This window comes from Microtus oregoni, unplaced genomic scaffold, assembly GCF_018167655.1.
Source record: "Microtus oregoni isolate MIOR12 unplaced genomic scaffold, Mior012 000029F_ref0000214, whole genome shotgun sequence".
NCBI lineage: Eukaryota > Metazoa > Chordata > Mammalia > Rodentia > Cricetidae > Microtus > Microtus oregoni.
In genome coordinates, this window is record NW_024543088.1 from 5,996,279 (window position 1) to 6,011,411 (window position 15,133).

The following is a 15,133-nucleotide window of genomic DNA, read 5'->3' on the forward strand; positions in this document are numbered from 1 at the left end:
CCCTAGGAAATGTTAAGTATTCCAACTTTATGTCCATTTTTAAACAGCTCTTTGGACTGATGAGGGAGGGGGACTTGATTGGGGGAGGGAAAGGGAAATGGGAGGCGGTGTCGGGGAAGAGACAGAAATCTTTAATAAATAAATAAATTAAAAAAATAAAAATAAACCATTGGAAGTAGTTCATCAACAATGTCCTTAATCCATTGTTTATTATTCTGTTGAAGGATCATTGATCACAGTGTGAACCCTGAGATTGTATTAAATAAAATCAACCTTTGGTCAAGAGTCAGAGCCAACAGCTAGTTGATAGGATGTAGTCAAGGAGAGTTATAGTGAGTCTGGCCAACAGATAAATGCACAGGAAATGGTAAGGGGGGGACACTTTCATTATGGTGGCCCTCTTTGTTTTGGGACAGAGAAAGCAGTGTTCCCTTTCTGAGACTGCAGCTGAGGTGAATGGTCAGCTGGTTGCTTCTCTGTCTTTTTGAGCTAGCAGGTTTTCACCCAAGAATCTGACTTGTGAGTATTTATTGGTAAAATTATAAGATTCAGATTTAATTTAAAAAGAGCATCATTGTACGGATAATGTCTTAATAGCTACCTCGGATGTCAATATCCTTGAAAAGGTGTTTACTGAGGTACCACAGATTTTTTCCTCAATGGACATTGGAAATTACTCCTGGAAAGTTCTAAGAGGAAGCTCTCTTAATTATTTAGGTTTAAATTAAGTAAACAGAGAAACTAGCCACAAAAACAAGATTTGAAGAGATTAATAACATATGCCTAATGAGTTTGAAAAATTTATTGAGAGATATTAATTGGTTGTACCCTACAATTAGACTGCTTACTCCAGAATTAAGTAGTTTATCTCTAATTTACAAAGTGACTTAGATTTTAACAGTCCCAGATATTTAACAACTGAAGCAGAAAAGGAGTTGGCCTAAGTAGAACAGAAATTGCAAGATATCTACAGAGATCAATTAGATCTCACGCATTGTATTTTATTAATTTTACCTTCTACTCATTCCTCTACCGGACTCATTATGCCAAGGGAAAATATTATTTTAGAATGTATATCATAATCAGAATGAAAATTTAAAATCCTCTACAGAAGAGGTTTCTAAATTAAATATAAAAGGAAGAATAAGATCCATTGTCAGAAATGGATCCAGCTGAGATTGCAGTATGTTATACAAATGTTGAAATAATGCAATGATGGGTAATTCTTGATGACTGACAGAGCCTGTAGCAATTATTTAGGTGAAATCAGCAACAGATACCCCCAAAGTAAATAACTTCAATTTACAAAAAGAATTGAATGGATTCTTCCCCATTTAGTAAATCTACTTCTGCGGCTCTTACATTTTATACTGATGCTGGTTCTACAGCAGAAACAAGTAAAGTGTTCCAAAGTCTATATGCTTCAGTCAAAAAATCAGAATCATATGCTTTTCTAAAGATTTTATTAGATTTTGATGGGTCAGTCTCTGAATATAATTCCTGATTTTCAATATTCAAGATTAGTTGTATTTTATATAACAACTGTTCAACTTGTTCATGATTATTCAAAATTTACTCTGTTTTTCATACAATTGCCTATTAGGATGGCAATTATCCATTTTTTATCATTCCCATTGTTTTATACTGGATTGACTGGGCCATAAGCAAAAGGAAATGAAGAAATTGATAAAATCTTAATAGAAATTATTTTATAATCCTCAGAATTTTATAAAACATTATGTTACTAGTAAAGTTCTAAAGTAAAAATTTATATTACCTGGTTATAAGCTAAAGAAAGTATAAAAAATTATCCTACTTGTTTTTGGTATAGTTCAATACCTTTACCTGTAAGAAGTAATCCTAAGGATAATCAAAGAAATGAAATTTGGAAAATGTATATATCTCACTTAACAGAATTTGTAAAAAATAAAATATATACTTCATACTATTGATACATACTCAGGATTTCAATGAGTATCTGCCTAAGTTCTGAAAGGGCTGATTCTGTAATTACTCCTTTATTAGAAACAATGGCTATAAAGGGAAAATCAATGCAAGTTAAAGATAAGCACCTGCTTACATTTTCAGTAAAATAAAACATTTGTGTAATTATAACCAAACACAATATGGGGATAGCACATAAACCTGGACAAACAATTGTTGGAAGCTCTAATCACACTTTAAGAGAGATGTCATTTAGATGCCACTTCTGAGGGTCTTTATTTTTAGAGCAAGGCCAATGGTTTGGATGCCAGTGAGTGGCTGACACCATTGCAAGACACCTATGATGATTCCAGTCCAGAAACTCTCTGAAAGAATATTAAGAAGAACTCATAGGATGATTGGATTGATGGTTGCTGTGGTATGGAAATTATTGTATTGACTGTAACTGTTGTCATGCCTGGTCTAGGCCTTCATGGGGTAATTCAGACTACTGAATTGATTAAAGTGTGGCATAAACATGCTGCAGAACTTTGGACTTAGCAAAATAAAATAGATAGCAAGGTAGTCAATGAAATAGATGCTTTGAGACAAGTTGTAATTCTTTTTGTCCTTGTAGAGCAGGCTGGCCTCGAACTCACAGAGATCTGCCTGCCTCTGCCTCCCGAGTGCTGGGATTAAAGGCGTATGCCACCACTGCCCGGCTCATTTTGGTTTTTAAATACATTGAATCTCCAAAGTCAGTTAAACAAGACAGTACACAAGATATACACTTCTATCAAAAGTCTTGGCAGCAGATGGTGATGGTGCATGCCTGTAATTCCAGAACTCAGGAGCCAGAGGCAGGTGGATCTCTGTGAGTTTGAGATCGGTTTGGTCTACAGAGTTACTTCCAGGACAGCCAGGACTGTTATACAGAGAACCCTGTCTCAAAAACATAATAAAACAAAATAACAAAAACAGCAAGTCCAGAGTCCATGGAACATCAAAGCCTTTCAAAAAGCCACAATATACAATGTTCTCAAGATAATTAGTCCTGTGAATCATGGTACTTCATGACACATGGCATCACCTTTACAACAGTGGGGCCATTACTACAATTCTGGGCTGGCGTTGTCCTGCACAAGTAGAGTACATCCCCCTAAAAAGAGTCAACTCCATGGGACTTTCCAGAATACTCACCCCCAGATTTTTCCATATTTTTTATAGCACATAGCATCAAATTTCCATATACCCTGGAATGAAAAATAGCATGAAATTCATTATTGTCCTGTATGTACCAACCCTTCTGTAGCCAGGGAACCAAACCCTCAAATCTCATGTTTCTGACAGAGAAAAGTTCTTCAGTAACGTTTAGTGGCACCAGAAAGATGACTCAGTGGAGAAGGCGGAGTGACAGTGCAGGACACCTGACCCCTTGCTGTGGACTCTGCATGCACAGCCATAGTCATACACATGTGCACAGCAGCATATACACACATAATAATAATAATAATTAATAATAATAATAATAATCTTAATAAGAATAATGAAATTGTTTTGCAGAATTTGCAATCAAAACATAGAACGTCTACAAGAAAATCTGAGCTGACGGTAGTGTGAGCTTTGCCTCTCGCCCTCTGAACGTGAGCTTGGGAACGTCTGCTGTGGACTGACCGTAGGCCAGGTGTCAAAGCAGGTTCATCACAAATGATCCACATAGACTAAAATGTGGCACATGACATGCTTATTACCGAAGTTTCTAACTTCAGTTGTTTTGTTGAATCTTCCTTTTTCCAGTGGTTTTGCCTCAGTATCTTTAAATGAAAATACAAAGTACATTGTGCAGTCCAGTATGTGAGGTGACTGACAGCCACCATCCTGTCTCAGGTTACACACTTGCTGCTCACACTCTTTCACAGGCTGCTGCCTTTAAAGGAAGAGAAGGTAGGTCCACGTCCATGTTAAATCACTTGCTGGCATGTCTAAATCCCTGGATCCCATTCTCAGCACCACAAAACAGAAACAGTACAGAAAAGCTGTCTTTAGGGCTGGAGATGTGACGTCGCAGTTATGAGCACTTGCTGTTCTTCCCGAGGGTACAAGTTCTGTTCACAGAACTCACACCCAACACCTCACAACCATCTGTTTCTCTGGCACCAGGGAATCCTATGCCCTGTTTTGGCCTCTGTATGTACTGCACTTATGTGCATAAACCCACATGGATATACAAAAAAAATCTTCTTTCTAAAAGAAACAGTCACTAACCTGGACCTTAGATCTTACAAAAGAGACAAAAGCAAAATACGCTAAACTCAAGAACCACCACCATGTCGTGAGGAGTAAATGGTGAGACTAGAGCTATAGAAGTTGTTTCAGGGGTTCAATAATTACACCGAGAACCCAAGTACACGAATTGTCCCCCAAAGGTGTGTATTTATGTCTCTGACAACCTGATGCTTCAGAAATATTCAGCAAAAGGAGAAAATGATGCCCATGAGTTGGATACAAAGAGAATTTTATTTAGTTCATACAGTTGATATCCTAGAAGCTGGAAACCCCCTCGAGATTTTCTTCAAATAAATACAGAAGTGCCTTCCTGGAACCTGCCCTGCGTAAGAAATAAACTTCTTTTACTGCTCACAAAGTCTGAGCTCCTGAATATCAAGATTAAATGGGTTGGAGATCTTTGCATTTCACCAAAGACAAACCTGAGGCTCAATAATCTGACATCAGGGCCAATGAGATGGCTCCGATGAGAAGGCATTAGCCACCAACACTGACAACCTGAGATTCATCCCTAGGACTCAGATGGTGGAAAGAGAAAACTGACTCCCACAAATTGTCCCTTGACCTACAAATGCATGCAGTGTTACATACATACTCACACCTAAATTAATAAGTATGGGGGAAGTTGACAATGGGGGCTGTGGAAATGGTTCAGTGGGAAGCCAGAGTTTGAATCCCCAATATCGGCATAAATGACAAATCAGGGTTAAAGTTGTCTTGCAGGAGGCCAAGACAAGGGATCACTGGAGCAAGTTGACTAGCTAAACTAGTCAAGTCAGAGAGAATGGGTTTGTGAGAGACCCTGCCTTAAAGTATAAAGTGAAGAGCAATCAAGAAGACACCCAATACCAACCTCTGGCTTCTACATGCACACGTATATCCATGCATAGGGACCTGCACACATATGGGCACTCATGCACATGTAAATACAGGCATACATACTATAAACACACACACGCACACAGACACACACACACATTTGATAGTTTTACGTTGGCAACAGAGCCCTAAAAAAATCACTGAACATTCTCTTGTATCATGAGAATACACAGTATGAAGGCCTGAAATCACACTATCATTTTCTATCAGGAGCATTTAACAAAACTAAACCATTTTTTGTCCATCAGGAATCAACACTTACCTCATAGTAATTCATCAGAGTTCCTAAAAATGGCAGAGGTTTGGGTCCAGGAATTCCCTGTTTCTTAAAAACATCATGGTTACGGGTCCCGTATCTATAGAGAGAAACAGAAAGTCTTGTGACCACACATGCATCAGAGAGGAGATAAACACGACCAAAACCAAATCATGAAACATACCAACAACATGGCTGTCCCTTCAGTTCCCAGAGCTTAGGGGGGGGTGTGAGGGGTCCAGTGTGCATGGAAGCCCACGGTTTGCATACACTTCAACTGAGTACTGGTGGCTCTAGGTGTAACCTGAAAGTCACTCAGGTCATACCAAGAGTAAATCTAATCCAAAACCCCCCTCACCTCAGCAAGAGGGAGTTGAAAGTGTGTATGTGTGCCCAGCAGATCTGCATAACATAAATATGAACTTTAATAGTTAGTGTCACTGGGGCTTTAGTACAGTGGTAGAGTGCTTGACTACGACATATAGGCTCTGGTTAGAGACCTCTTTCTGCCATAAATAAAAATTCAAAATGAACACAATTATTTCATCTCAGGCCTTCAAGATGACTGCACAGGTAAAGGGATTGACTTCCAAGTTTGACAACCTTAGTCTGACCCACAGGATCCCCATAAAAGGAAAGAAAAGACTCCTCAAGTTTTCTTGTAAGAAACACAAACACAGACACACAGACACACACACACACACACACACACACACACACACTTGTCTCACGTGCTTCCTCTATTCCCATTAAATAAATACATGCAATATCAAAGTTTTTTACAAGAGTTATTTTAATTTCTGTTATCAGTTTCTTAATTGTATTCTGGTTCCTTTGGAAGGCATTACGCCTCCTGGAACAGTAGTTACAGATGATGTGAGCCACATGTGGATAGCAGGATTCTAGCCTGGGTCAAATAGAAGAGCAATCAGTGCTCTTAACCACTGAGCCATCTCTCCAGACCCTGCTTTCCTTGTCACTTTTGACCTTGCACTCAATACCAGAATACAGGTCTGAATACAGCCCCAACCCGAGGACACGGTGGAAGAGGAACTTTGGTGGTTACTCACCGGTATAGGAGGACCAGGCTGATTACCAGGAGGACCCAGGTTTCCAGGGAGAGAATTGAAGTCAGGTCCATTGTTGCTTGGTGTCAGCAATGAGCCCTCTGTGTTCTCCCTCCAGCTGTGTGATACCCTTTGCAAGGCTTCTCTTCCACTAATGGTGCTGAAGTGTGCCCAGCCTGGGGTGTTTATATTCTGGGAAGATGCGGTTCAGGTCTATGCATGGCCGGGACTTTGGTCTCCTGGATAGATCATGAAGTTCATCACAGCCTATTTTGACCTTTTGTGAGTTAACATTCTGTGTGTAGTCAATACACAATGTTGACATTTCAGGAAGACCAAAGGTTATTTTTTTTAAATCAAAAATTCGAGCAAATTTATTGACATGACATGCCCTTTCACCAAGGATGGCTTATGTCAAAAACACATGAAATAAAGTCAAAATTGTTCTATCTGTGTACAGATCTTTACAGAATGTCTTTCTCCTTCCCTGTAAGATACTTCATTATTTTTCAGAACTCAACTTAGAAAAAAAATTAGTCTCTTTGAATCTGTCCTCACCTGTGCCCCTAAGAAATAAAACCACTTCTCCTGAGGTATGTCTCCTTCACATGCATCTCCTTCCCTCCAGCCCAGCACTGAGAGTCTTCCCGTACAGCACCCTTACTAGGTTGTGATAATATTCTGAGTAGCAGTGACCCAATATGTAATAGAGTGGTCATTCAGACCTGTCAACTTAAGTTGGGAGAGGTGCTGGGTTGAGCAGGTTCCAATTATGTGTTAAAATGTTTTTGATTAGTTTCTAGTAAATGTTACGGGACCCTTTTTTGAGTGATGAGAATGCTCTAAAACTCACTGACTGTGTAGCTTGTATAACCACATAGAACCACATTTAAAACATTGAACATTACTCTGTGAATGGATAAATCATGCAGTGTACGAATATGTGTGTATTCATATTCTGATGAATTGCTTAAAGCTTATGTTTTGCTTAAAATTTTTATTTTTATTTGAGACCACTAATGTTTGTTTGTTTGAGAAAAAGAAAATCCAGGAGTAGTGATAAGAATCAGCTGGGAGAGTGGCATCTCAGCAGTTACAAAGCCCTGACTCCATCCCCAGCACCATGTAATTGGTGGTACACTTCTGTAATTCCAGAACTGAGGGAGTAGAGGCAGGGGGATCACAAGTTCAAAGAGGAAATTCAAGGCTACATAAGGAGTTTGAGACCAGCCTGGGGGGCATGAGACCCTGTCTTGGGGAACAAAAACCACCAACAAAACCAAAGTCTTCTACTCCTTCAAAATACCAAAATTCATTACTTGCTTCTCCATGCTAGTGGTCATTATGAGATGAGACAGACCTTACCTCTTCCTGCTGGACTGTTTGTAATGATTTTTCTGTCTCTTTAAGAGACAAGCCAAGTCCACTCCCTTCCTGCTTGCAGCCTCAGAGCTCCACTTTCTCTTCTTCCTGTCCCCTCTCTTGGAGAGGCAGCCTCTCTCTCCCCTCCCCTTTTTCCTTCCCCTCCATTATCCACCTAATAAATGTCTAACTTTACTCTGTATGGTTTGTTTATCTGTGTCTCTAGCCCAACTGCCGCAGTCACATGGAGACCTGCCACGTGGCCTCTTGTGACCTCCCTGCTTGAGACTGGCCGCTTTTGGGACCCCAGCAGCTTGCAGGAAACCCATCTGCATGGTATGCCTGTCTGTCTGCCCCTTGCCCACATGCCACCCACATGGCTAGCCAGCCGCTGGGGATGTCCAGGGGACCAGCCACCTTTGTTTGTTGGCCTGCCGCTGGACCCACAGCAAATCCATAATACTTTTGACACCTAACAGGTCCTGGGTGAGAGGGAGGCATTGTAGCATTTGTGTGTTAGCCTACTGGTGAGTGGTGAGTCCACAGGCTCTAATGGACAGTTCTAAACCCATGGTCACACAGATGGCACTAGTTAAAGCTTGTAGGACACAGAAGAAATCATGAATATGGGAAAGATTTGCAGGGAGGAAGTAAGATTGACAAGCTTGGGAGGGAAATAAGTGAGAGTGGAGAAAATTATCCAGAATTCATTATATACAGGTTGTCAGACAACAAAATTTATTAAGTAAAAATAAGTGCAGGACTCTGTGTTGGGGATGTAGCTCAGTTGAGAGGGTTCTTGCCTAGTACTCAAAAACCCTAGGCTGGATCAACAACACCAGCGAACATGGCCGGGTGGTGGTTCTAATCCCTGCCCTCCAGAGGTAGAGACAGCAAGATCAGAAGTTCAAGACCATTCTTGGCTACTTAGCAAGTCTGAGGCTAACCTGGACTACAGTGATAGGTCCTGTATTAAAAAAAGCACATAGCCCTCCAATAAGGATATCAATGTTGTGCCCAGATTACGACCCCCAGAGAGACCACCACAAACCACAGAAGACCAGACTGTAAAAAGCAGGGTTTTTCTTGCAAGGTATCTCAGAATCTGTCTCCACCACCCAGTCGCAGCGAGGTAGAGAGGAGTTAAGAGTTTCTTTCTGGGGTTTCCTTTTTTTTTTTGATTTTCGGGACAGGGTTTCTCCATAGCTTTTGGTTCCTGTCCTGGAACTAGCTCTTGTAGACCAGGCTGGCCTCGAACTCCACCTGCCTCTGCCTCCCGAGTGCTGGGGTTTGCTTTTTTAAAGGCAAAATTCACAAGCAGGCCTTCTGGGTGGTGGTGGGGGGTTAGCACATGTGTAAGGGCTTTGCTTTCTCTCCTATCCTGTTTAGTCTTTGTTTTCAGAGCAAGTCACCCTGCCTCTGAGTCAGGCCATCTTTATCAGCCCCGTGGCTGGGTTTCGTTTTCCTTTTCAACTTCCAAGGATATTATCTTTCTGGGAACATAAAGTTAGTCTGCACTTTCTGATTTTAAAACATTCTGGTAGGAAATTCCTTCTTAACCCTTTAAGAATAAGGCATGAGGGTCTCACATCAGTAGACAAAGACTCCAGGTTTTTCAATAAACAACATTATATACAGCATTTTTAATAGTTGTATATTTTAATATACAGTATCACATCTGCATGTTTTTTGTTTATTGATTATTGATTTAAAAAATATTTTTTTTATATACCAACTCCACTTTCTCCTTCTCCTGCCTTCCAGCCTCCCCCTCTCCATATTTATCTTCTCTTCAGGTGGGGCAAAGCTTTTCTTGGGGAGTCAATAAAGTCTGGCATACTAGGATTTGACAGGATCAAGCCCCTTCCCCCCGTTTCAAGGCTGAGCAAGGTTTCCCACCAAAGGGAATGGGCTCCAAAAAGCCAGTTCATGCACTTGGCACAGGTCCTGGTGTCACTGCTAGCTCCCCCTTAACATATCAAGTCACATAACTGTCACCCACATTCAGAATACCTAGTTCAGTCCTGTGCAGGTCTCCCAGTCAGTCTATAGTCTGTGAACTCCCACTAGCTTAATTCAGCTTTATCTGTGGTTTTCCCCATCATGCTCCTGACCCCTTTGTTCATATGATCCCTCCTCTGCCTCTTCAAATGATCTCCATGAGCCCAGCCCTGTTGAAAAAAAAGTACATGGTCCTTTAATAAGGAAATCAGTAGAGAGGGACTCCAGATTTTTAAATATACAGTATTATATGCAGTATATACAGTATTTTTACATATATTTACATGTATATTTTAGCATGCACTATTTTATCTACATGTTCTCTATATAATTTCATTCTGTGGATGTAAACAAACAAATGCTGCTGGGGATGTAGCTCAGTAGAGCATATGAGTAGCATGCATGATGTCCTAGATTCAATCCCCTTTAGCAGGGGAAAAAAATTCCAAATCCACTAAGTTGAGGCAGCATTGGTAAAACTTTGGGTGGGTGAGACGGCTTAGCTGGTAAAGGTGCTTGCTGCCAAATCCTGATGACCTGAGGTTGTCCCTGTGGGAATAGAGTATCAACTCCTGCAGGATGTCTTCTGACCTCCCCGTCCTGCATGCCATGGCACAGTCAGAAACACAAAGAAAGGACAAATATTATAAAAAATTAAAATAACATCAAAACCATGTACTCTGTTATTTTTCCTGTAGAGAAAAACCATGTACATGGGTTATATACCTGTCCAACACACTGACCAGGTGATGACTGTTGGCATAGATTCCAAGTACTCTGGTCATGTCCTGTAATGAGCAGGGCAGATGGCTGGAAATGGGCCTAAGGCTTCATACTTCCTGGAGAAGTTACTGACACCCAGTTCTTTTTCATTACTCTGGTCCTATTTATCACTCAGGATCTCCCAAGTCCTCCAACTCAATCAGGCTCCAAGAGCTCCTGATTGTAGGACGGAGCACTAAGAAGGAAGGATTTTACAGAATTTACCAACCATTGTGGCTTTGTGGTCTAAAGATTACATTATTTTATCGACTGGAGTAGAGAGTGTGGAAGATCACTCAACCACAAGTGCATGCACACATATGCACCCTATACCAACAAAGCTTACATCAGACTATGATATCTAAAGTTTACTGTTCTATGTACTTTGCCCACATTAATTGATAGCATCTATTTCTCAAACTATGTCCAAATGATCAATATTCATCTCAGGTTAAGTAATTAATCTCTAATGCAACAAGGATCCAAGAGATCATGTGGCTGCAAAGCTCACAGTCTCCATCTTTTTATTTGCAATTTTGAAGAAAAAAATGCATCATCACCCTTACTCTCTTTCCTCCCATTCCTTCACTCCATGTCAATATTATGATCTCTTTGTAATTATTGTGATTTCACATATATAAGCTTAAATATATAAAAACAACATGCTGAGTCCATTTAATGTGGCTTGTTTGCATGGTTTCAGGGCTGACCACTCTGTACCGGACAATCAATTAAGAGACCCATCCCTAGGGAAGACTAATTCTCCCTCTCTCAGCAGTTATTAATTGCCTATAGGTCATCATTTAGGGGTGAGGTCGTGTGAGATTCCCCTGTTTGTATTAGCATGTCTATTAGTGATGTCAGTGTTCAGATCTTGTTAAGATAACAATATTTTGTTATTTCACGGGTGTTACTTCCTATCATTTCTAGGAGACACTATCTTATAGTAGACTTCCTGGTCCTCTGACTCTTACACACACACACACACACAAACACACACACACACACACAGAAACACATACATTCTCACACACTCATAGTCATGCCTACATTTGCATGCATGCAGGCACACCCAGTGCACAGAACATATGCTCACTCAATACACACAGTCACACACACTGTGTCTCTCTCACATTCAAACACTAATAATGATTCATTAAATAATAAAAAGTTATGTCTTCCCAGCGGTTCTGTAAATAAATCTAATAGTGAACAACTATGTGTGTTTACAATTAAACTGTTATATCTCATCAACCTAACAAAATATCCTTTAAAAATATAAAAAAACATTCTTTTTCTATTTTCTTGTGAATTTTATACATGAGTATTGAATTGAGATCAATTCCATCTTACTCTCTCCTCCCTCCAAGTCCTCCAATTACCCTATCCCCTCTCAACTTCATGACTTAATCACACTAAGTTCACTTAGTGTTGCTCATGTGTACATCAGTTTAGAAATGATCACTCTCAGCAGTGTCGACTCACAACCCACAAGCCACACACAGCCAAGAGTAACCCTGAATTCATCCCCCAAATTCATAAACTTATTCGAGGCATTGTAAGTTTGGGGTTTGAGAAATAATACAATTTCTTGTAACTCAATTTTTGGTTTGAAGGCATGACTTTTATAGATGACAATGTTGTCACACAATGTCAAAAAGCTGAACTCAAATGCAGTATTTGACACTTTCACCATTAGCATATCCAGCTTTTTTCTCTGGACCTCTCCCACCAGAAACTTTCTAACAGAAACCATCATTTTAACAGAAACTCTCTCAGTTGGCTTTTTGCTGTCAAAGTTTGGCTTCATTTCGCAAGTCCACCGTGCCATGCCAGAGTTTCCAGGAGGCAATGTTTAAAAATCACTAACAAAAATAAACATTTGTTCTACCTCCCTACTCTGCTTGAACTCAAATAATATCAAGGCAGCAAGGGACAGGGGAAATGAGTGTATCCAAAAGGTCATTTGTCCAGGATGAATTGAGTTCTTACGTTAAAGCTCTAGACTATTAACTAGGACAAGGGCTCTCTTGGTAATTAGCACATAGAAATAATCCACCATAGAAAGTCAGAAAACTCCAATCACTTGTTATATTTTCTTTAAACTGCATTTACTTGCTTATTTGAGAGTCATGCCATGGTGCATGTGGAGGTCAGAAGACAATGTTGAGGCGTTATTTCTTGACAGCATGTGATCCCCAGGGACAGATCAAGTCTCTATGTTTGGAAGCAATTGTCTTTACCACTGAGCCACATCACCACCTCCACACTTTTTATATACAACATAATTATGCAATAACATTGCTGTCTAAATTGGGGTTTCTATTGCTGTGCAGAGACCTCACGAGCATGGCAACGCTTAGAAAGGAAAATCATGGAAGTGTGGTGGCTTCCATTTTCAGAGATTTAGTCCCTTATCATCATGGTGCCACATGGTGGTGTTCAGGCTGTCATAGTGCTGGAAACGGAGCTAAGATTTCTACGTTTCGATTTGTAGACACCAAGAAAGTATCTGTCTTAGTAGGTGTGGCTTGAGCATATTTGAGACTTCAAATCCCACCTCTACAGTGACAGACTTCCTCCAACAAGATCCCACCTACTCCAACAAGGCCACATCTTCTGATACCCTTCCCTTTGAGATTATGGGGGCCAATTACACTGAAGCTACCACAGCTTTATAAATTTCAATTTGACACAGCCTAGAGTCAAACGAGGAAGCACTCTCAGTAAAGATATTGTCCAGGTCACACTGGCCTATGGGTACGTCTTGGGAGATTGTCATTTTAATTAACGTAATAGAGTTCAACCAGTTTTGGGAAGCATCATTCCCCAGACAGATGATCCTGTGCTGTATGAGAAAACTAAGTTTGAGTCTGAGCCCTCCAGCAAGCAACATTCCTCTATGGATTCTCCTGAAGTTCCTGCTTGAGTTCCTGCCCTGACTTTCTTCAGTGATGGTCAGTAGCCTATAAGCATAAATAAAAGTTGTTTTTTCCCAAAGATGCTTTTGTTCAGATTGCTTTATTATAATAATGGAAAGGAAGCCAGAATGATAACCCAGAATAGCATAAGACTCACTCTGTAGTCAAGGCTGCTCTCAAACTTGTGGTCCTCTTCCTCAGCCTCTCATGTTCTGGCATTATAGCCTATAGTCACCTCACCTAAATTACATCCACTTTGCATTCAACTGTACAGTAAGCCCAAGGAAACAAGTGGTTATGGTGCCTGCTGCCCACAGTGACTTTTCCAGGGGTTCTTCCCAGCCTATATCAAGTTCCGGTACTATAGTCTTATCTTGTGGTTCTCTCTAGAACCCGAGCCTCTTCTGTTTGTCCAAATTGAGTCTTCACTTGCCCTGGGCTTGGACTCATCTGTGGGGATATACAGTAAGATGACATGTGAACAAGACCAGCACCAAGAGAGCCACCATGTCAGTCAAGGTGGTATAAGCCTTTAATCTTTCCTCAAGGCCCAGTAATACCACTTTTGGGCATATATCCAAAGGATGCTCGACCGTACCACAAGGACATGTGTTCAACTATGTTCACAAGAGCATTGTTTGTCATAGCCAGAACCTGGAAACACCTGAAATGCCCCTTGACCAAAGAATGGATAAGGAAAATGTGGTACATTTACACAATGTCAGAAAAAAACAACAACATCTTGAATTTTGCAGGCAAATGGATGGAGCTAGAAATCATCATTTTGAGTGAGGTAACTCAGACACAGAAAGACAATTATCAGACATACTCACTCATAAGTGGTTTTTCAACATAAAGCAAATGAAACCAGCCCACAAATCACTAAGCCAAAGAATTAATACATAGATCTAATCTACATGGGAAGTAGGAAATGACAAGGTCTCCTGAGTAAATTTGGTGCATGAGGACCTTGTGGGAGGGTTTAAAGGGATGGGAGAGGCAAGGAGGGGAACAGAGAAAAATGTAGCTCTCAATAAAAATAAAAAAATATTAAAAAAGATGACTAGTAAAAAATGTACTCTGATTTATCTACATAAGATTGTGAGAAAACATGATAGAGAAAAGTCTATCTTTACTGTGTGACTGCATAATCTTCAACATAGTTAAAAAGCTCAAACAAAGGGGGAGATGTATTGGAAATCTGGTAGTCATTGTATTTAGGGAAAGCATTAGATAAGCATGAGAATGAAAAGTTGTTTCTCACTGTATGTAGGGTAATGACCAAATGTTTTAGTTGTTTGTTCAAGGTGTTTAGACCTTAGAAAATTATAATAGAGAAAGGTGATTTTTTTATGTTTTCTAGAGTTGTTGACATTACTTTAGTCACAAGACTATCCCGGCATATTGGGTTCCTGGATTTATTGGGAACTGCAAAGAGTACACAATAAGGACTGGGTAGGGATGTGATGTTTTCTTACAGAGAATATTTTAAATAGATCAAAGTGGCTTTGGAATGAGAACTTGTTGTACTCCAAATACAACCTTTGTGTATAATGGTAAATATGTTACTGAACAGGGAGCCAAGGTTAAGTTCACAGAAACTGTCCTCCCTGCTGTCAAGGAACTTAAAATTAATCTCTTAAGTGACTCTCTTCATTTGAATATCCTGCACAATA

General features: G+C 40.1%; 1 protein-coding gene and 1 pseudogene across 2 annotated transcripts in view; one reads left to right on the forward strand and one right to left on the reverse strand.

Annotated features, from left to right (window-relative positions):
* The window catches only part of LOC121464906 (cytochrome P450 3A11-like), a 138,465-nt gene extending 131,871 nt beyond the window's left edge, over positions 1-6,594 (reverse strand). For both annotated transcript variants that reach the window (XR_005976582.1, XM_041678012.1), the window contains exons 1-3: positions 6,415-6,594; positions 5,351-5,444; positions 3,124-3,176 (exon numbers count right to left, since the gene is read on the reverse strand). Coding sequence is in view for 1 of the 2 variants with exons in the window: in XM_041678012.1 (XP_041533946.1) it covers positions 3,124-3,176; positions 5,351-5,444; positions 6,415-6,485 (218 nt within the window). In the remaining variant the exon portion in view is untranslated. The remainder of the gene's footprint in view (positions 1-3,123; positions 3,177-5,350; positions 5,445-6,414) is intronic.
* LOC121464640 overlaps positions 1-15,133 on the forward strand; it is a 267,159-nt pseudogene that overhangs the window by 69,459 nt on the left and 182,567 nt on the right.